Raw genomic sequence first — 24,631 nt, forward strand, 5'->3', positions numbered from 1 at the left:
GTGCATTAGCGCAGGCGATTTTGCATTGTAGCCTATGGGGAAATACGCAGAGGCAGTTTGGGGAGATAGTCGCTCAAAAGACGAGGCGATTAGTCGCCCGGCGACAAAATCTCCCCGAATCTCCTCGTGTGGCCTTACCCTAAAACCTTTAAAAAGTTTTTCAGACAATTCCTAGTCTCAAAGTCCAAATTGATTAAAAACGGTCCAATAGGATCAACACAGCTCGAATTGACTTCAACAACTTTTACCTGGCAACATTTTGTTTTAGAGGTTTTCATGGTTTTTACACAATACATTTTTATAGATCTAAAAAAAATAGGAAAGCCACAAATTTTAAAAAAAAACTAGAAATTTGATTGTAAGTAAATCGGCCCCTTAGATTCAAACGTTTTAATAAATAAGCAAATGTTCAAGTTTTGTAAAATATCAAGTTTATTTGAATAAGAGAAAAAACAAAAAAATTCACAAAATCTAATTTTAATAACTTGGTCTCCAATCCTCTAGATCCTGTAGATTCTGCGTACAATTCTGTTCTACATTATACACATAGACTGTGATCCCATCTGACTTGGATTTGTTCCCTGGAAACTGTCATCAAAGTGATTGAAGGTCCCAGTGGAACATACTAGTTGAAATATTCCTATGTCAAGTTAAGTAATAATTTAAATGACCAAGGCAAGCCTAGCATCAATACTGTTGCATAATTTATAATCCAATGCAGATTTAAATATGTCTTAACTAATAATGTATAGTATTTAAAAAGAAATTGCTGTTCTGCGTGACATTGCATCACTCTTAATAGCATTATTATAAAACTTCATTTATATGGAGATGTACTGCTGTGCGGTGAAAGATTCTTTATCATTCCCATTAATTCTGGTCCTAGTGGAGTTTATAATCTAATTTGCCAAACATACATACACAGACACTAGGGTTGGTTTTATCAGGGGCCAGAGAACCTGCCTGCAAATAAATGGAATGCAGGAGGAAACATATGGAGAACGCAAAGACGTCACATAGATTTCAGGTGGAAAGGTTTCATTTTTTATGATTTTTATGAAAATTTGTTTCACTCACGTTTTCCCCTGCTTGGCCGAGATGTTTGATTATTATTTGCTGCTATCATTACTAAAAATAATGAGAAATACAGATGATTAATGCACAGACCACTGAGCCTGATTTCTGTGCACGTGCTTGGAACAAAAAGGCTCACAGCAATCAATAGCCAACATAAATCATTTAGATTGCCCAGCATTGCGTGGAAGCAAATTCTAGGCTTTCAGTCTGGGCATAAACCTTATGTCGTGTCCCCTAATGGAATTCTTGTTGTGTTACAAACAATTGATTTATCAGTTCTTTTGCTGTTGAATTGCCCCTGGGAATAAAATAACTGTATGGCTCCACACAGTTTTGAGGATTCTGCCAGTTGTTTAGCTGTAGACTGGGCTGCATACAGCATTTGTTCCATTAAAGTGTATATCAAATCACTGCCAGACTAGTAACCTGTAACTGATTTACCTTAAAGGGATACTGTCATGGGGAAAAACATTTTTTTCAAAACACATCAGTTAATAGTGCTGCTCCGGCAGAATTCTGCACTGAAATCCATTTCTCAAAAGACCAAACAGATTTTTTATATTCAATTTTGAAATCTGACATGGGGCTAGACATTTTGTCAATTTCCCAGCTGCTCCTGGTCATGTGACTTGTGCCTGCACTTTAGGAGAGAAATGCTTTCTGGCAGGCTGCTGTTTTTCCTTCTCAATGTAACTGAATGTGTGTCAGTGGGACATGGGTTTTTACTATTGAGTGTTGTTCTTAGATCTACCAGGCAGCTGTAATCTTGTGTTAGGGAGCTGTTATCTGGTTACCTTCCCATTGTTCTTTTGTTTGGCTACTAGGGGGGGGGGGGAGGGGGGGGGTGATATCACTCCAACTTGCAGTACAGCAGTAAAGAGTGATCAAAGTTTATCAGAGAACAAGTCATGACTTGGGGCAGCTGGGAAATTGACAATATGTCTAGCCCCATGTCAGATTTCAAAATTGAATATAAAAAAAATCTGTTTTCCCTTTTGAGAAACGCACTATTGAATGATTCATTTTGAAAAAAATTTTTTCCCATGACAGTATCCCTTTAATGCCATTATTTCCCACTTAAGTAGCGAACAGAATACAGAGAACATTATTGTCTGTATAAATTAGGGATGCACCGAATCCACTTTTATAGGATTCAGCCGAATCTCAAATCCTCTGTGAAAGATTGGGCTGAATACTGAACCGAACCCTGATTTGCATATGTAAATTAGAGAAGTGAGGGGGAAAGAGAACCACACGCTCAGTTAGCAGTTAAACAAAATTTACTTTTGTTTGTGTTATGAAAAGTCACATGATTTCACATGAACAATCCTGCTGAAAAAAGCCAAATCCTGGACTGAATCCCGGATTTTGTACATCCCTAATATAAATTGTACTGGTGGGGCTGCACTAAACCGCTCAACACTAAGTGAGAAGCTGCATATAAATACTGTAGTGCAGGTATAGAACCTGTTATCCAGAATGCTCAGGACCTGGGGTTTTTTTTGGATCACCATACCTTAAGTATACTAAAAAAAATCATTTAAATGTTAATTCAACCCAATAGCATTGTTTTGCCTTCAATAAGGATTATATCTTAGTTGGGATGAAGTACAAGGTACTGTTTAATTGACCTCATCTAAAAAACAGATGCTCTGTAAGGCTACAAATCTTTCTATTCAGGCCTCTCCTATCATATTCCAGTCTCTAATTCAAATCAATTTCTGAGAGTGAGAGAACAGAGAGAGAGAAATAGAGTTGGGTGCCAGAGAGTGAGAGATTGAAGAGAGGAAGAACATGGTGTCAGAGAGCGGAGAACAGAGTAAGTAATATCACTCTCTACATCATACTAAAAGTTAACTCAAAGGTGAACCACTCCTTTAAGTGTATTCAAGTGTTGCTGGGATTTCAGCTTTACATCTACAGAGCTTACACTCTAAGTGATGATGTCATAAGAATAGTCACATCAGTCGCGTTCAGACCTGGTATTAACTTTATCTTCAAGGCTAGGAAACAGGGTGCTTTTGGTTGATGACTTTCCCTCCCTCCTGAACAACCATGGTGAGAAGGTTTATATCTACAGAATACATATACAAACCTATATGTGCATGGATACATTGAACACAGGAACATATTGTTCTATTCTGCAGAGCACTACTCTTACCATTAGTTCTATGGTATATTGACAACGTAATGGAATGTACCAATGGACTGTTTATGCTTAGAGTACATGGGTGTTTTATTTGTAGAAGCCCCTCTCATGACGGACCATGGAAATCAAATCTCCTGCCAGCCCTCATTTTGTTCAGATGAATAGGGACTGCCTATCACAGATGCTAGCATTGTCTGGTGGGTATCGCTTGGAACCAATATTTTCCACATTCTAAATCAATGACTGGCTCCTGAGGATAATGACCCTAGTACCTGTGAATGTGGTCAGGCAATTAGATTGTAAGCTGCACTGGAGAGACAATAAACAGTCTCACTGGATAATATGTCAGCATATAAATAAAGGATAATAAAGTAGGGAATAACTTACCCCTTGTGAAAAATATAAAAATATTAGAAGTCACTAAGGAAATCTAGATGAAGCTGCAGATCAATTACTTGCTGTATAGTCATGGAATTCTACGGTTACTTCATGTACATTTTATATCAAGGCAAAACAGCATTATCTTTTATAATACACACATTTTATTGAGTCATGTGACAAATGTGATATCATTAGACACTGTTTATAAGAAAAAAGTTTGCAAGGCTCTTATGTGTTGGCTCTTACCAGTTACCAATGATTTTATTTCTTAGCTGAAATATCAAATTATTTGTGCCCAATGAACCCATTTAAATCTTTTGGCATTTCAAACTCAGGGCCATAAACCCCCTGTAGTAGCACTCGAGTAGTGTAATGTTTGCTACAGATCTAATAACTCACAGCAGTCAATCAATAGGTTATTTAATGGCCCACTGTTTGTAAGCACTTTAGAAAGCAGTTGGTTTCTATGGGTTGCAAGACTAGGGCTAACATTGCACCTACTATTACAAGGTACATTATCCCCAACAGAATTTACTTATGCTGTTAAGTTCTGTGGTTCTGCCACAAACACTTCATGCACAAGTCATAATTATGTCTTACACATCTGATAATTGACAAGATGAAAGCAGGGGATGCATTTTTGATTGAAATTACTTTTTTGTTTACTTTACTGTGACTCATCCAAGGGCCATGGTAGAAGTAGTTTTTGTTTACTGCTCCAATATCCATAGTGATGTTTAAAAAGTTTAAATATCCATTTAAACTCTACATGCTGCATTAATATCTAATGATATCTAATGATATGCACTAAACTAGTTTCTATGTAACTTATTTACCCCCTCAGGAGTGTCATTTTCCAGAAGGTAAACTATATTGAGTGTAACTGGAGGTGACAATAACTTACTATTGCACTGACATGGAAACAGCTATGGTGATAATTACATAACTCAGCCCATAGTTCCTAAACCCTTGATAAAACACATATTTTCTGTTCTAGTTTCAAGCAACCGAGAGAGTCCAAATACCAATATGCAGCTTTCAGTATCTTATACAGGTATGGGACCTGTTAAACAGAATGCTCGGGACCTGAGGTTTTCCAGATAAGGGATCTTTCCGTAATCTGGGTCACTGTACTTTACGTCTACTAAAAAATATTTTAGACATTAATTAAACCCAATAGTATTGTTTTTTCTCTAGTAAGGACACAATATACAGTATCTTAGCTGGGGTCAAGTACAAGGTTCTGTTTTATTGTTACAGTGAAAAAGGAATATTTTTTAAAATTTGACTTCGATTATAATGGAGTCTATGGGAGACTGCCTTCCCGTAATTCAGAGCTTTCTGGATAACGGGTTTTCAGATAACGGATCCTATACTTGGATTGTAAAGTGAAAACTCAGGTACTGATTTGCATTAAGGGTATCTTTATTGTTTCCAATCTTTCCTTAATACAGTGCAAATGTATTACATTTAAGAATGTAAAAAAAAAATCATTTACTGTACAACATTCAGAGGAAACTGAAAACTGAGACTCGTTTCATAATAATATCCCTTGGCTAAGATCAAATTACACACAAGTATGAAACATCTATATACCTTTATGACATGTTAAGATGCCATCTATTATTCTTCGTCTGGATATAAATTCATGGTATATTTTGTGAAATATACCATAGAGGGCAAGACAGATAGACAGAGAGAGATAATGTAGACAGACATTGTGGTTCTTATTTATAGTCTCACCTATAGGGCATTTTAAGAGCAATGCCACAACATCACTCAGCTCTTATAGTATAATGTGACACTCTTTTTCCAGAATGCTGCTGCCTTAGCAGATGTGACTATGCATTAGGCATGAATAACATGCAAATGTACGGTGCTTTGTAGAGGAGAGTGCTTTACATGCTGTGGATGATATCTATAGAAATCTACTTCATACAGTGTGCACTGCAGGATATATGCCTTGGAAGTGCAGCTAATACAACATCTAATGACTGACACAATGGAAAGATACTGCCACCGAAACACAGTTGTGATGTTCTGTACACAATGAACAAAATACAATACACCAATAGAAATCTATGAGCCAAGCTCTTCAATAATAAGCAGAAAATGCCAGTGCACTCTACATACTGACATACTGTTCTTTTGGGATAGTTTTTTGGGTGACATTATCAGGGTCCTGATACCAGAAAAGAAATACACTTTGTAAATACGCCTCCATTTGACGGGGACAATGAAATTAAAGGAAGGAGTAGCTGATTTGACAGCTGGTAACTGTTCTTTGTAACTAAGCAGAAAGCTTTGCAGAAGACCTGAGTTTATTTAATGCACTAAGAACGAAGGATGGATCTTTCCAGAAGGGCAAAGAGAAATAATAACTTGGCATCAGTCTTTGGGACATTTATACCCATGCTTTGACATGGCTATTCCATTCTCTGGCACAGCCACATATTCCACCCTCTTCATACCATCTCCATCGCACCCCCTTATACAGAGCCCGCGTGTATGGCTGAAAACACATGAAGAGCCGCAGTCTCCTGGCAAGGCCACAGTATACAGCCATGGCCAACACGATCAGTGGAGACATCATAACGAAACCCAGGATTATCAGAGCCGAGGAGCTGTTGTCATCCAGTAGGGTTTTGCAATACGAGGCGTCGGAATGCAAGACCTGTATCAAGAAAAAAAAAAGATTAGGACAGAATAACTAAACACTTGAATTTTATAGATCATGTATTGAAAATGTGTTCTGTCTATTCTTTTTTTCTTTTTTAACATTTCTATTAAAAGTTATACATTTGCCATATAGTCTGGGCCCCATGGAGACTGCAATGTTGAGCATAATCATAGACATAAGGTAACAGAAAATGTAAAAATCACCACTGACAAAGAAAACTAAAAATAAGAAAAAGGAAAAGAAAAACTGGTGAGTATGTAAATCATTGCACAGACATTTTTTATCCTTAATCAATTTTCCTTAAAAGGCCTATGTGTGAGTATAGATAAAAGATAAACAGACAGATGATGGATCCGGGCATCTGTAGAGCATCCAGGCAAAACTTTAGAATCGGGTCATGTTCCTGGAGTACAAAACTATAGTAGTTAAGTTTGCATTTCCTACATATTGAGCAATTCTCTGATGGGTCAAGTATCTCATTAACAGAACTTTATAAGAGGCTTCCAGCAGTATTGTGTTAATTGAGCTTGTTTTAGGAGCCAGATCATGGACCAGTCCTCTGGGTCAATAGTTTGGCTGAGATCTGTTTGCTAGGCCACCATGTAGGGATAGTCCAGAGGATTTGTTATTTTACACAAGGCACTATATAACAAGGATATCATGTGACGAGGGCATGAGGCTTGGATACACCATCTTTAAAAAAAGGTCATATTACCAGATGCATTCGACCAGTGAGTTTTGAGAGAGGCTGCGTAATGTAAATTTTTTTTTGTCCTATAAAGTACTGTTTGGGGAAATTATGCCAGAGCGATTGGACCTTTCACCATAAACTGGTGTGTTGCTTTGTCCAAATTATTGTCTTGCCACGACTGAAAAGTTTTTGTGTTCTGACCCGGTGGAATTGAGGAATTTTGGAATATTGGAGCTGCTGGAGCCCTGTCATGAGACCTAGATAATATTTGACTCTGTTCCAGTGTGGAGACATGAACTGTCTTTATAGAGTCTGTCTATTCTTTTACTTCATTTAAGTTCTACCAAATGTAGAATCTACAGTGTTTGCTTTGTAACACATTCATGTATGTGGTCATATGGTGCTCTATGTAAATATGGATCATATCTGAATCAGCCTGCTTAAGAGGCCAATAAGGGTAAATATAAACTGTTTGAATTCACTTTTTATTTTTATATAACAGTTCAATAAAACATGTCAGGATAGGTCAGTCTGGGCAACAGGTCCATTTATTTGCAAACATGTGTAGCGGACTGGTACGTTAGCTTCCCCTTTAAATAGAAGAGTTCCCTAATGTTTGGCCAGCTACATGGGCCTCAGTATATGCTTAGATAGCCCTTTGCTTCAAAAAAGTAAGTCCTTGTTTCCAGGGTAAAAGTATGACCTCTAGAGTTCTTTAGTTTTGTCACTAGGTGGAAGTATGTAAAGTATATAAACTGAGCCCATGTGTGCTCAGGGTCCATTTTGTAGCATTGCTTACCTGAGAAGGCATTAAGGGTTTAGTGGAACCTAGATAAATGATGTAAATGGTACCCTACACTCTTTAATAGGTCACTCTAGGAGTGATATATAGATTAAGGATATTTATCCAAACACCCCAAAGCTCTATCAAGCATTAGTGGGACTAGGTTGCTGGGTGCACGATTGCCCAGACGTAGGGAAATAAGTGTACAGACTCAGGGACTAGGAAGGCATCTCTGGGTTCCACTTAGGATAAGACCTGGAAGCTGAGAGTGCCATTGTATAAGCTGCTTTGCTCATTGCTTACCCTGCGGTGTGCTCTCATCATGTCTTTCTCCAAGACCTCATGTCTACAATCATTACTGTCCTTTCATTGCTTCCACAGAAGCATCCCCATATAACAACCATATTGCAGCACAGTGAGTCTCTACCAGCACAGCCCTCTGGCCTCATGTCTTGTTATATTACGCTTGCTCTTTTGAGTGTAAGTGGTTTGTTGCATTGTTTGTATCCCCCAGTGTACTGCTGAATATAAATATGCTGGCACTATATAAATAAACCATAATGAAAAAAACCTATTGTCCTGTGTTAGGAATAAGAAAATAGAATATTTTAGTGCACAGGGCAGTGGAGATTAGTGATGGGCGTATTTATTGGGCAGGCGCAAATTCGCAGCAAATATATTCGCGAAACCGCCGCGAAAATTCACCGCCGTCCATTTTTTTGGATGCCGGCGAATTTTCGCGGCAGTTTCGCAAATTTATTCGCCGGTGGCAAATCGCGGGAATTCGCCGCAAATTTGAGCCTCATCACTAATCACTAATCTCCACTGCCCTGTGCACTAAAATATTCTATTTTCTTATTCCTAACTCAGGACAATAGTTTTTAGAATTTGCGCAGGCGTCCAAAAAATGGACGCCGGTGTCAACATCTAGATGCCGTTTCGCAAATTTTTAGCCATTTCACTAGAAATTCGTAATTTTTCTGCTAAGCAAAACTCCCCAAATTCGCCCATCACTAGTGGTGATTGATACTGAAGTTGCAGCTGCTACAGCCATGCATAGGGCATACAGGGCTCACTCGCACGCATTTTTTTAATGATTATTTACAAAACAAATAAGAAAATGATCGTTACACATCTATATATAACCACAGGTGAACTCACCAACAGCATTCAGCAATTCCTTTGACCCAAACCCATTAGTGATATCAGAGAGGTCACCACTAGTAAGGTACAAACAGGATTAGGGGTAAGGGTAACCCTCACAGTTTGTTCCATGGTGATCTTTATAGTGAGGCATAGCCCTAGAACCTGATTTGATGAATGAGTATGGTCTGGTTAGATTGGCTGCATTAATATTGAGGCTCACCTTACAGTTTGAGCAGATCTAGAGAAGGCTAAGACATACAACATAGAATATTCTATTGATTAGGATTCTGCAAATGCAGATAATACTCTGCTCACATTGAGAATAATTTAGTAAAGAGAGACATGGTATATAATCTTGTTAAACTTGTTGAATTCCCCTTTTTTTTCTATTCTGAAATGATATGAACACAGTGGCAGGCAGCAAAATTGTCATCACTATGGGAATACCATTGAATGGAACAATCAAGACCAGATGTCTAGTATATTCCCCAAATCTATTTTGATATGAAATACAGAACATCCCATGGTAGACAGCACAGAAAATAAAACCATTTCAATTGATGTCCATGTGTAAGGTATGCTGGCGATGATTTATGTATTTATTTATGAATTCATACACATCTTCCCAATCCAAGAGAAATAAATCATACACAGCCAAACCATGCTCAACCATTTTTAACTGTGTTTCGATTGAATACCCTTTAGTGTATATAAATGCCTTTAGTGTACAAGTATACCAGTATCTATGCAAAAAAGTGACTATAATCTTGACAGCTGAATTTAATAACAGCCAATGCAGGTTCTAGTCTATTTCACTGATAATTACCATCAGTTAAAATGGATGCAACAATATAACTGAATTCCACTTTGCTGCTTAATCTCCCACCACAGGCTTCATTCTTTATCTGCTGACATGTAATGTGCAGGGGGGTTGTGAGTGGCTATAAAGCAAATGCAGAATATTTTGCCAAGGTCAATAGCTACAAGAGTCTAATGAAAGTCTCTTCCAATCCTCTAGCAGAGACAGAGGCAGCAGCTTAAACAAGTTTTGTGCTCTCTCATGCAATAAATTACAAACCCACAATGGTTTAATATCCAAAAGTATGTTCTGCTAAAAGTTAGCTGTTGTGAGTGATCACAAGGGTGTTTTTTCCCCTAGTCCTGGGTAACAAAGTATTTTCAGATTATCCGATAGGGATTTGTTCTTGTTTACAAACAATGTGAAAGAAAGAGACAATTATATGTTTGAGAATTGTACATATTTGTTCTCCCGTGTAGGCTCTGGCTTCTTGTTTATTCCCCAATTCTCCTGTTAGAAAACCATCCCATCTGTTAGACTTCAATCCAGGAAAAAATAAAAATGTTTTTCTCCCACAAAGTAAACATCTTGTTACTGTCCCAAGGAAGTGCACATATAAAACACAAATATTTTTTCAACATTATTCACACAAGAGCAGGTGTATTCTCCTCTTTTTATAGAGTATGTATATACCAATGCACTCACAGGGCTAGCTGTGGATACCTAGCTGCTGGGAATTTTTTTTTTTTTTTGCCTTTTTTCAATAATTTATGTCCCATTACATGATGCAAGCGTAAACCTTGCTTTGCTTTAATTTCTAGGTCATTAAAGTGATACTGACACTAAAAAACTACTTTGTAAAATATGAATGTACATTAAAAGTTACCTATAGGTCATGTTGATCGTTTTGTGCTGAGAGGTTTGTTTTTGTAAGTAATTGTTAGTTGAAGTTTCTAAACCTGACTGTTTTGCCAACCTGACTGTCCCATCTCAGCCTGTCAGTTAAAGTTTCTAATACTAACAGACTCCGGCTGCAGAAATATGGCAGCCCCCGCATACAGGAACATTGTGAAAATACTTCATGGCAAAGTTATAAGTACTTATAAGCAGCATGATAGATGTAAAAAATTGTTTAATTTCTGGTGACAGTATCTCTTCAAAGGAGAATTCAACCTGTAACATAAAAAAAAACCCTACCCTGCGTAGACTGCCGAAATTCACGAAAATTTCTGAAACATTTTCGGAATTTTTCATGACTTTCGGAAAAATGTCACGACTTTCGCTGCATGTGCAGTTGTTCAGGACTGGAATATTACTCCAATTGCGCATGCGCTGAAAACGTCGGCCTGCTTCTGAAGTTTACCGAAGAAAAGAAGATGGCTGCCGTGAACTCCAGAGGACAGAATCTGCACCGAGGAGTAAGTAAAAAGTTAGGGGCATTTGCCCCGGGTACCAGGTAGGCTGAAGGGGAGGAGAGGGGGGTTCTACGTAGGGTAGGGGGTAGGGATTTTTTATGTTACGGGTTGAATTCTCCTTTAAGTTCAGTTTACAACTACCTAAGTACCCTCTACCTTCTAACCAAAAGAGTTCCAAAATAGCAGAGGTTCTAGACCTCGCATTGCACTTGAATCCCTAACACCCTCCTCAGCTACATACTTTGCCCTCACAGGGGGAACTACTACTCCTGCATGGATATTAGGCTTATGATCTAGTCCCTATTTGTGCAAATCTTTTGGTCAGTAGGTAACGAAAACCATATGCCTTCTTCTTCAGTAATATCAGTGCAAAAACCTGTCTCCTACATATCCTTATATGGTAGGAAAGCTGTCTACTTGTGCAAAGATTGTGGGACTAAAATCCTACAACAGTAAGGGGCAGATTTATCAAAGTCAAAGTGAAAATCTGAATTAAAAAAATTCGAGCTAATTTTTGTGAACTTCGACTAGGGAATAGTCCAAATTCTATTCAAATTTGAAAAAAAATTTGAAAATTAGAATATCGAAATTTATCATGTACTGTCCCTTTAAAAATTCGACATCGACCATTCGCCATCTAAAACCTGCCGAATTGCTGTTTTAGCCTATGGGGGACCTCCTAGAACCTATTTTGAGTCAACTGGTGGACTTTGAAAAATCAAAGGTTTTTTTTGGAAAAACGGAATCAAATTCTATTAAATGTGCTGTTACTACGATTCGAACGATTTGAATTTGATCAAAAACTGCCCTATTCGATTGAAAACAGACCTATTCGGCAAGAACATTTTGGTTGCTCTTTTTTAATTCAAATTTCGAAGTTTTTTAAATTCGAAATGGGACCCTTGATAAAACTGCCCCTAACTGTATTATATAGTGGGACAACCCTAAACCCTCCCACACATACTAATCTTAGGAAGCACTATCTTTGGTTGGTAGGTCCCTAAATGTCTCCTCTCATTTTGAGCACCAGGTGGGTCTTTACTCATTGTAGTGGCAGTGGCATAAATATTGCTTCCTTTTCTCTTATCTACTGCCAAAGCCTTCTTGTTCCTATGATAATCCGTTTAGGATTAACCTGTAGAAGTGCATCTTGTGATCAAATAGTCTGAATTGGGGCTCAATACATTTGGACCAGATTAAATTCAGTAAGAAAAAGGATTAGCAAGTGAAAACACATGGAAGTGATTCACTTTGAGATGCAATTCAATTCAGAAAAAAAGTATCTCACTGTTTATCAAGTGAAAACTCTATTGAAGTCTATGGGGAAAAAACTGGATCTGAATTTGGAGAAAAGTTTTTTCTATGCGTTTACTTGTGCTACACGATGAGATAACTTTTTCTCATGACTTGAACCTGGTCCATCATCTGAAGGTGATTTTTTTTTAGATAAATTCAAAGTAAATGTAAACATAAATTTAAAGAAAATGTAAACCCTCAAAACAAATAAATGTAAAATAGCTCAGAGTGCTCTGTTGAGTACTTTCCCCATCTAAACTAAAATTATTGTCGTATTCATGATATTAGCAAATGTAATACTGCTAATAATATGAATTGGAAACAACATTGCCACCTGCTGTTCATTTTGGCTGACCAGACCAGAAAGAAAATTATTGCGGAAATGTAAATAGGGAAAGGAAAGTCTTGCTCTGGTCAGTGTTGTGTTATGTTCATTTTTACCCAAACTTTCCAAAAACTAGGGTTATATTTATGTACTAAACAAACACTAATTTTCACAGCTGTAACTCAAAATAATAAAAAATGTTAAACAATTGATGTATATTGGCAGGGAATGAAGGGCACTGTCGTCGGTAAACAATGGTTCCCCTTTTGAATGGCTGTCTCTGATTCCAGAGTAAATTGCCTGTAATAACCTTTGATGACTGGCTTTGAATTATCCCAGGGACACAAACACGATCTACTGCAGATGATGAAATTAGGTTTTTCCATGATATAGTTTAGTCATTACATCTAAAAGCACAGAAGATGAAAGTGCCGCAAGATTGCAAAGCTGTTTGTGTCTGAGACGTGTGCAGACAGATCTCTCTGATCAGTATCAACAACAAGGTCTGGAGGTCTTGGCTTTTTTTCTAATGTAAGCTGTCCCACTATGTGTTGTTCTTCACAACCTTGACCAAAGTGTTATGATGCAAACACCCATTGCATTTGGTTATACTACTGCACTTGTCTGTGTGTAATGGAACTGCATATCAGAGAGGACTGGTTGTTCTCAACCCTCTATTTTCAGGGTACAGAGAAACACAAATGGATCCCCGTACATCTACTGACATTGAATACTATGAAGAAAAACTTAATAGTAAAATAAAATGTACCCCAAAAACTAAGGTGCAGCACAAACATTCCAGTGGAAACGTCCCTGTGTTGTTTAATACATGTTTTCTATGCTCAGATTTTCACTCCTTCTTCCTTAAAGTCACAATGGATACTTAAAGGTTTGACTTTCATGTCTTATCTAGATGTCTTTTGAGACCGAAATGTTACCTGTTTATTAGCGGTGGGTAATTTCATGTTTCGCTTCACAGGAAATATTGCCAAACCACGGAAGATTTCACAAAACTGTAAAATTTCACCCAAATGCATTGGAGTTAATGGGAAGGTGAGAATATACTTTTGGTCCTCGGCTCTGAAACAGCATATTCGCTGCCCTACATTGTTAAAGAATCTTTCCACTATGCTGCAACTGTTCACAGAAAAAAAACATCTACCATCTAGATATAATTTCCTCTAGTTGCTCAGGCCAGAATTCTCAAGTTGAATAAAACTTCCTGTGAGCTTTATTGTTTCTTTGTTGAATGTGAAGGCACAGAGAAATGTTATTGTGGATTAACGGAAAATAAATTCACTCATCCCTAATGTTTATTGTTGCTCTTGCCATGCACATACAAAACTTGTCATGGGACAAAATCTTTTTGTAGCCTTGTTGGCAAGGAGTGAAGTCACCAGAGGCTTTAAGTGGGATTTCCCCACCTTTAACTCCTAGGGCTTAAAGGAGAAGTAAACCCTTGCTACTAAAATCCCCTACTTCCCTACCCTACATAGACCCCCTCCCTGCTCCCCCCCAACCTAGGTGGTACCTTTGCTAAATGTCCCTAACTCTTTACTTACTTCTCAGTGCAGATTCAGGGCATCAGAGTTCATAGCAGCCATCTTCTAATCTTCGCTAATCTTCGGGAAGTAAGTGCCGCATTGGTGCATGCACAGTTGGAGCAATTTTCTGCGACAACTGTGCATGCACCGAAAGTCACGGAAATTGCCGAAGCGCTGGAAGAAGACCCAAAGATTGCCGAAGCGGCTGAAGATGGTTATTATCCCCACTGGAACTATACACACCATTTCACACTACTACAGGTTTACCTGCTAACCCACAGCCACAATCCCTTCCCAGAGACTATTATCCCACTGCTACTATAGGCACTATTTCTCCTTACTATACCTTCTATCCCACAGCCACAGTCCCTTCCAAGAGACTATTATCCCACTGCTACTATAGGCACCATCTCACCCTACTATACCTGCTATCCCACAACCACAGTCCCTTCCAAGAGACTATTATCCCACTGTTACTATAGGTGCCAACTCTCCCTACTATACCTGCTATCCCACAGCGACAGACCCTTCCCAGAGACTATTATCCCACTGTTACTATAGGCACTATTTCTCCTTACTATACCTGCTATCCCACAGCCACAGTCCCTTCCCAGAGACTATTATCCAACTTCTACTATTGGCACCATCTCTCCCTACTATACCTGCTATCACACAGCCACAGTCCCTTCCCAGAAACTATTATCCCACTGCTACTATAGACACCATCTCTCCCTACTATTCAGTACTTGCTATGCCACAGCCATTGTCTTTTCCATAGGTGCCACCAAGATGTAAACATCAGATATGTTTTTCCACACCCTTCTACCTATAACTAGGGCTTTGCAGTTCCATACAGTATGTGCGGGGCCCAGGAAATACAATACATCCCATAAAGACATCTGTGCTACAACCTACTATAATATGAGAAATATATGAGGTGATCAAATCTACATCTGAAGTTTTATTTATAATATTATACACATGACAAAACTGGATCTACATCTGGAGATTTACATATATATATTCAGCATATGGAATTTTCTTCTAAATTGTGAAACATCCATCAAATAATACTTGTAAACCTCCATTACAGAGTGTAACAAAATAATTATATATATGCACATTCATCAATACACATCAGAAGCACCTTTTTTACTGTGTGCAAGCCAGAGGTAATAAAAATGTAAACATTACTTTAAGATCGTCAGAAGCCTTGATAAAACAAAGTAAAGAGGCACAGCAAGTATTTCAGTAGGGTTAATCTTTAGCCTTTCGATATGGCTTCCATAGCAACTGAGTTAATACTCTTAATCCTAGGTGAGACAAGCCTTAGGATATAGTATATAAGAATTGCTGTGCAACTTACTCCCTTGACTTACTCCCTTAACCCATTCAGAGACAAAAATAAAAAAAAAAATTTTAAATGTTCTTTTCAAGAAATACAATGACTCAAATTGAAAAACATGTTTAACCAATTTACCCTGGCTATCAGAGCATTCAACCTTATTTGTGTCTCTCCATTGATTAGTATTAGCAAAGTCTCTGCAGTTCTATCTTCTGTTCAAAGCTGTAGTAGCCGTTAGGTTCAGAGGTCCTTTCCTATATGGGCGAGGCTCTGCTTCTCCTCTTATGTGTGTAAGGATCTGCTTCAATCAGGGTCAGTGTAGGATCATTGCATGTAATAAAGAAATATATATGAAAGTGAAGCAGAAGGATGTCAGTACACTAATCTCTTTGTAACTAAACCTTTTTTGAAGTACATAACCTACAACGTCCAGTTTCAAGAAGTCCATGTCATGTTGTTGAATGGATAGTGTAACAGCAGAAATTTGCAATGGTCTTATTTTATATTCTACTTTATCCAGTTTTTTCTCTTGTAACTAAATTATGCAATTAGCATTTATTTACACATACAGAATATGGAGCGTTTATATTACCAGATATAACAAATTCTTCCAGTACACAGTATTATACAGTAAATAATGAGAATGGGTTGTCAAAAAGAGTCCACACTGTTGGAGCTGGAAGAGTTTTCGCTGGAATACACAAGAATCGCTGTCATAATGCTAAATGATAAGGGATTGGCCAATGCTGCTTTCTGGGACATTGATAAACTGGAGCCATTTTCACTAGATTAAAGAGACAATCACTTTCATAAATATTAAATTTCCATTTTTATAAGAAACAGAGGTTCTACCAGAGCTGTGTCTGTAGGAGCAAGATTGTTATACACACAGAATCTTTTTTCAAACGTGTGCTTTAAATAGCAGAGTCAAAATCAATATGTTCCAATACTTATGTTTAAGGATGATTGTATTGGGTTTTTTAGCCACGATTAAGAATCATAATGACATCGCTGTTGTTTTTTTAGATACCAATGCTGTCTGAGCTGTCTGGAAGTATTCTAAAAAGGCTAAAATAGAAGAAATTCTTGTTTAGAATACAATATATTGTGGTGCGAATGTTAGTTCCCCATAACTAAATAGGTTCAACAATTTGTGTAAGGGGGGGGGGGAACGATTTAAGCACATTCTTTATTGAAGTGGGGTAATTTACTTAAAGGGATACTATCATGGAAAATATGTTCTTTTCAAAATGCATCAGTTAATAGTGCCGCTTCAGCAGAATTCTGCAGTGAAATCTGTTTCTCAAAAGAGCAAACATATTTTTTTATATTTAATTTTGAAATCTGACATGGGGCTAGACATATTGTCAGTTTCCCAGATGCCCCCAGTCATGTGACTTGCGCTCTGATAATCTTCAGTCACTCTTTACTGCTGTACTGCAAGTTGGAGTGATATCACCCCCTCCCTTTCCCCCCAGCAGCCTAACAACAGAACAATGGGAAGGTAAATAGATAGCAGCTCCTTAATACAAGATAACAGCTGCCTGGTAGATCTAAGAACAACATTCAATAGTAAAATGCAGCTCTTACTGAGACACATTCAGTTACAGTAGGAGAAACAATAGCCTGCCAGAAAGCAGTTCCATCCTAGTGCTGGCTCTTTCTGAAAGTGAGATAGCTGTCTACACACCAATACTACAACTAAAAAAATACACTTGCTGGTTCAGAAATTAAGTTTTACATGGTAGAGTAAATTATTTGCAGTGTAAAAAGTGCAATTTAGAAATAAAAACTACATCATAAAAACCATGACAGAATTCCTTTAAATTAGTTCTACACCCAAACCATTTTTTTTAAAATAATGAATGAAATTTAATTATAAGCTGCTTTCCAATATGTCATCAATCATCAATTACACATTTTCAATGTTTTCAAATTATTTGTAAATGTAAATGCACTTTCTGCTATCAATCCCTTTCTGCTATCTGGGTCTGACTCTTACAACAACATGGGTCATTCATGATCCTGGAGGGCGCAAATGCGAGTGCTCATTTCTGAAAGTGGATTTTTCATCCAATGAGCGCTGAATGAAAAATCCCTTAACACAAAAACTGTATTGATAAGGGTCAGGACCTTACAGGTGCCAAAATCAATAGTTTTATGGTCCAAGTCACAGTCAAATCTATTGAGGGAAATAGTGATGTCCTGGACCTCCAACATTTAACATTTGCACGTTTTTGGGGCATTGTGGAAGTATTTTAGGCTGTGAGTACATAACACTTGTGAGGCTTGTTACTTGTGCACCCAGTATACAATAATACAAGTCTAGTCTACTAGAGATGGACAACATGACCACTATTAGGTCAATGCTGAAAATGTTCTAATGGTTACATGTTCACCACAAAAGCACCTGTAAAAATCATTACACAACTGCGCTAGCATATAACTGTTCTACTCTTTGTTCGGGAGCCAGGATTTGAAACAGATTTGGATCTATGCCTCATTTAGGATTTGCTACAAGAGAATCATTTGTCTCTTTCATATTGAACTGTGAGTCAGGGCATTGAAAATCAATCATCTCAGCATATAAAACAAGTCAGCAACCGCTCTGGCGGTTTCTTTAATCAGCGTCAAGATTGCATCTTTAGGGCATGTTACTCGTAAAATCAATGTACAAAATATACTTGTATATGGACTGAGGTAATAAATAAAAAAATATCAATATTACTTTTCCTGGGTTCTATGAAATTGCCACTTTTACAAGCACTTTAGCATAAGATATTGGCCTGAGCCAGCATTGCAGGATGCTATTGCACACTTCCTTCCATTGATAGCCAGTGAAAGAATCAGACTTTATTGGAAATGCTGTAGCTGTATCCTTTCTAGCTCAAATATAATTGGAACTAAGTTCTGACTATCAAGGGACCCTGTGGCTTGCTCCAACATATCCAAAAGCAATTCACTGGAACACAGGGGTAGTGCTGGCAGGGCAAGCCCTTGCTCATTTATTGCGGAGTGCAACAGTTCGGGGTAAGACAAAACATAAGAAACGTAAGAAAGGGGTAGGAAAGTTGCACTCTGCAATAAGATAGCCAGGCTTGCCTGCCAGCACCACCCCTGTGTGCCAGTGAATTTCTTTTGGTTCCATGTTGGTTGAGAGGTAGTCGATTCCTCTCTAGCTGTGCACCGGGTATTCAACTCAACTGGAGCGCCAGGGTGTGTGAGTAGGATCTGCTTTCTACCAAGTTACTCCAACAGAACACTTACATTCCACTTATGTAGTTGTATGAGTCCTAACATATGTTGAAGTATTCCCATGCAGCGCTATGGTCAACAGTACAAGGTACACTTTAAAGTGGATCACCATTACCAGAACGTACCCACTCATTAACCTTGGTGGAAGTATAAGCTTCTTACTTGTGTCACAGTCATCCACTCCTAAAGCACTTCAACAGTGTATCTAACCTTATTAATGGCTATACATGTATAGGACCTGTTATCCAGAATGATTGAGACCTCGGGGTATTTTTCTGTAATTTAGATATCCATATCTTTAGTTTATTAAAAAATAATTTAAACATAAATTAAACCCAATAGAATTGTTTTGTCTCCACTATGGATAAATTATATCTTAGCTGGGATCAAGTACACAGTACTGTTTTATTATTAAAAAGAAAAAGGAAATAATCTTTAAAAATGTTAATTATTTGCTTATAATACACAAAAGCCATGAATATCCTGTAAATTATATCCTTATAAACGGTGAGTTCTGATGTCATCAGTTATAAACGGTGAGTTCTGATGTCATTTCTGTCACATGACTCACTGAAAGTTGTGTATTATAATAAATAAAGTACCCCCAGTTGCAAAATATGAGGATATTAGAAGTTACCTCGGAGTTCCATGACCTGTATAAAAACACTCGGCCTTCGGCCTCGTGTTTTTATATGGTCATGAAACTCCTTGGTAACTTATAATATCCTTATATTTTACAAGAGGGGGTACTTTATTCACTATATAATACACAAAAGCTATGAATATCCTGTAAATTATATCCTTATAAACGGTGAGTAGTGATGTCATCAGTTATAAACGGGGAGTAGTGATGTAATTTCTGTCACATGACTCACTAAAATTTGTGTATTATAATAAATAAAGTACCCCCAATTGTAAAATATGAGGATATTATAAGTTACCTCGGAGTTCCATGACCTGTATAAAAACACTCGGCCTTCGGCCTCGTGTTTTTATATGGTCATGAAACTCCTCGGTAACTTATAATATCCTTATATTTTACAAGAGGGGGTACTTTATTCACTATATTATGGAGTCTATGGAAGATGGCCTTCCTGTAATTCAGAGATAATGGGTTTCCAGATAATGGATCCCATACCTGTATCTCCTTCTTAAGAGTTCCAACCCTGACATATTTAATGATTTTAAATGATTTTCAATTTTTTATTTAATTTAATTTTAGCTTTTAAAACTAGATGAGTTTGGATGTGTGCCTGTGTCTGGAGTCCTCATTGCACAATAAAGTGTATCTGCTTAAGGAATGCTGAGATCTGCATGTCCTTGCTAAGTGTTCTGCACCTGTTTGGTAAGACTCTCTGGGGTGCTGTAATGAAAAGTCCTAAATTGCCCACATCTAATAAGCCATAGTATTCACATGTTTCTTGTAAAGGCTAGCTGGTAATTGGATGCAATTTATTTTGCACAAAAAAGTTGGGATAAAAAACAAAAGTATTCTGTGCATAGAAAATCACAATGGCTGTGAAAAACACCATTAGACTCTTGTATATTTTGGGAAAAGTTGCTGCATCAAAAAAGTTGTGGAGGAAAAGTTTGTTAAAAAAAATCTAAAATGACTTCAATGTGTTCTAAATTGTCCAAATGGAGACAGCAGTTCTGTGGAGGAGGGGCTCATACCCCAACATTTTCAACATTTGGATACAAATACTACATTCAAGCCACTTTCAGAACTTTGGTTACCTACAGCAGGGAAACAGTTCCCATTAGGGTTGCCACCTTTTCCCGATGGGAACTGCAGGTGGGGGTGGGCCAATGACATCATGGGGGTGGGGTGATGACTTTGCACATGTGGGTCTGGTGGGACAGGTGGCAACCCTAGCTCCCGACCATTCAGCACCTGGGTACTATGCACTTGTGCTGCAGGTCACACATTTTTACAAATATTTGTAATCTACACAGTGGTGTGATGGCTAGCACTGCTGCTTAGCAGTACTGGTGTTTTGGGTTTGATTCCCGTCAGGACAGTATGTTGTGTCTGTGTGAGTTTCTCCAAAAATAAAGCGGCAGAGTTGATTCTCGGTTCAAGGCTGCAGTTGTGCTTTCTGCATTAGAAGAGATGAATTTCTGTTTTTTAAATTTTCTAGGAGCAGAATTTACTGCCCCTGGTAACAGGCAGGGTGCCTCCCTTTATAAAGGCAGGATAATTGATTCATATTACACCAACCATAGTATGCATTGCATCCCTTACTATTTATTCACTAAATACCCCAGCAACGATTTCCCCATTCTTATATGTAGAAGTTCAAGAGCCCTTTCCTTTTTTGGTGATAAAACTTCCGTTATTTCAGGAGCATTCCTTTTGTCTTTTTGTATTAATTAAAAAAAAAATATTGATTGCATTTATGCAGTACAATATTTACAATATAACCAACACATTTCTACTTGTAATACAGGGCAAATAGCATTGAGTGAAAACCCTGAACTTTGTTTACAAAAGCTTAAATAATGAAGCAAGGTAGAAGGTAAAACCCAGAGTTCCATTTCTACATTGCAGTCAGGTCCCTTATAAACCTCTTTCTCTCTTCTAATGTAAAACATCCCACAGTGACCAGTCTTCCTTTCTTTTTTTAAGTTTTTATTTTTTGAGTTTTGCTCAATAAACAGAAATGAAAACAATAAATAAGTTGTCTAACATCAATATGCAGGCTTATACTCAGGGAACAGGGAAACACATGCACTGAGGGAGATGTTGCAAGATCAGGCCAGTCTTCCTTTCTAATTAAATTCTTCCAACTCTTAATTAATTTTCCCTTCTGTTCCAGCTCTATAAAGAATATTCGTATATCTAACTATAGCACATATGCAGGGCTCCAAATCATAGCCTACAGAAAACTTAAAGTTAATGACCTAATGAGCCATTTCTAAATAAAGGATCCGGTCTAGCGACCAATCATGATAATGCTATGAATTCCCATCTCACTGCACAAATAGTAGGCCCACGGGCTTGATTAGAAAATATAAAAAGCTGTTATAATTAATATATTAATTACCCATAGACTTCAATAGAGTTTTCACATAAAAAAAATATGAGATATATTTTTCTGAATTGAATTGCATCTCAAATTGAATCTTGTCCATGACTTTTCATGTGATAAATCTTTTGCTCACTAAATTGAATCTAGCTCTATGTATCTCACTCTTAATTGGCTTCCACAATAAATGCTGTTGCTAAGCTCATACCATTAGCAACCACTCCTCTACTTTCATGCCATTCTGCTAGACTGAACACTGGCTTCTCTAACTTTCAGAATACAATTCAAACTAATGGCTCTGACATACAAAGCATTGCACAACTCTGCCTCACTCTAGATTTCCTAAGTTATCTCCAGGTACTCACCAAACCACTTGTTACAATCCTCTACTGACCTACTCCTTAACTTCTCACTCATTTCCTCCCTTTTTCTCTGGAATTCCCTCTCACATTCCATCTGACTTCCTCCCATACTTCCTGCCTTTAGATTACCTTCATGTACCTCAACATAGCTTAAGTGTACACTTCATGCGACTTCCACTAGCTAAATGCAATGTTCAATGGCACACCTCTCATCTTTGCTCATCCCTGATATTGCTCATCGCTACACCATTAGTGTCGCATCAGATCAAAAATGGTCATCCTGCTGTTCTTTCAAAATTTCTATGGAAAAATCTGTCTGTCTATAATGTCCTCTAGTGTGCTTGTAAACAGTTGTCATATTATGTATAAAACTCCTTTTCTACATGTGGCAAAACTAGCGAGTATACATTTTGTGCCAAATTCTTGTAGTGTTACCATCTGGTTTTGTTTAGAATAAACGTTTCAGTTTTGTGAAACCAGTCTCTGCCCTGGATATCGTAGCCCCATCTGCCTGTTTTTTGCACCAGGCAAGGTAGCTATATGGAATTATAGCACAGTAGGGATGCCATGTAAGATGAAAAGAAAGGTTGTGGACAATGACAGCAAAGGCAAAACTAGAAAGTATCACTTATACCTTCATATACTGTAAGACAAGTAATTGTACATCCACCAGTAATATTTAAATTACAGAGGCCAAATTACCTAAAAATAAAAAGGAAAATGAATCATTTATATAAAGCTTTTCCCCATGGGATTCAAAAGACTTTACAGCAAGCAAGGCAGCCTTTATAGCCACATTAAGTATGTAAATATGTTGGGACACAAGGAGATTTAGTGATTTGTCCAGGGTCACAATGAGCTGGCCCTGGTAATCGATACAGGATCTTCTCTACATCTTTGTGCTCAAAAACATAGATATTAAAAATCAATACCCCAAGACACATGCAGCTCTCAGCTTAAGTGTAATAGTTAACTTTTATCATTCATCTTAGACAGCAAACTAATTTGTATGAAGGCACTTGCTACTCCCCATTAGCTTTAAGCCATTTAAGCAGCAACTCTGCTGGAACTAGTAAGAAAATGATGTAGCAGCTTAGCTAAAACCTTCGCTAATGTAGGCAGGAAGATTTCCATACAGTATAAGTCATAGATCCATATATACTGTAAATAAACTCAATATAGCAATGGATGAAGACAGAGTTGGGTAAAGTACAGAATAGAACATAATTATGATAAATTGTTGCGAATATAATCAAATACATCCAGCTACAAGAATGATTTAGAACATGATTGCGAAGGAGCTGTATAATTTGGACACCTATAATGTTTTTCCCATTGTTACTTTCAGAGAGATTCCTCGGTTGTGAAGGGAAATGTAGACCAAACAGGCTCAGCTGTTATTATATTGCATCAAACAACATAATATCCCAGCAGTGCTCCTGTGTTCATACTCATGGAAAAATTAGGACATAAGCAGGTAAAGGGATAATAATGTTGAAAATCTGGTAGTTATTTCTGCCAGATCTTATTTTGTGGGGATGGTGTATTTTTTAGGGATACGGCTTCTTAAACGTCCTGGCTGCTGGAGTATAACAAGTCAGGTTGCTCCCCACTCTTCTCTTTGGGTGTTAGCAGCAATCTGACTGCCTAAGGCACTCCTTAGATAGTTGGATTAATATTTGTGGGCTGCTTTAGTCTCAAAAACATTGCAATTTGAAAAAAAAGAAGAGGCCATAGATTCTGTATCCTGGGGATGGCATGAAAAAATGTTCAAAAGTTAGAAATTTGAAACTGATAGAATAAGATGTGCAGTGGTTGGTTACACTAGTGAAAATGAGCACAGAGTACATCAGAGTTACCCACAAATAAAAGAACATATCACTGGAACTATGGTACTGTGTTAGCCACACAGCAGTTCTAAAATAAAAGGAACTAAAGGTGACATGTTTATACACTAAGTGGAAATACACTGCAAGATTTCAGAACATAGCAGTTGCTTTAGTCAGCCTAAAAAAAAGAACCTGTATATGTTCTGAAATCTGGTGTGTTCTTAAACTGCCCCTGCTGTGTATATTTAATTCCTGGTTTATATTTACTGCATGGATGCCAAATATTATGTGGCTATGGGCAGAAAATGTAATTATGCGAGAGATTCTGAAGGGCCCCTGCTCTGTGACTGCTAATTCTGGAGAATGGCCAGTATGCAAATAATTTAACTGAAGAAGGTTTAAATACTTCAGTTATTGTGCATCTCTCTCATAAGTATCCTCATCGACAAGATATGGGTCGCTTTTTGCTCTATAGAGGAACTATCCATGGAAGGAGGACAAATATAGGTGCATAGAGTTTATAA

At 37.6% G+C, this 24,631-nt stretch overlaps 1 protein-coding gene across 1 annotated transcript in view; it reads right to left on the bottom strand.

Annotated features, from left to right (window-relative positions):
* Window positions 1-5,014: 5,014 nt before the first annotated feature.
* Window positions 5,015-24,631, bottom strand: part of LOC108696557 (transmembrane protein 88) — a 68,346-nt gene continuing 48,729 nt past the window's right edge. The window contains exon 2 of the mRNA XM_018226029.2: window positions 5,015-6,281. Coding sequence (XP_018081518.1) covers window positions 6,012-6,281 — 270 coding nt within the window. The 3' untranslated portion in view covers window positions 5,015-6,011. The remainder of the gene's footprint in view (window positions 6,282-24,631) is intronic.

This window comes from Xenopus laevis, chromosome 7L (assembly GCF_017654675.1).
Source record: "Xenopus laevis strain J_2021 chromosome 7L, Xenopus_laevis_v10.1, whole genome shotgun sequence".
Taxonomy (NCBI): domain Eukaryota; kingdom Metazoa; phylum Chordata; class Amphibia; order Anura; family Pipidae; genus Xenopus; species Xenopus laevis.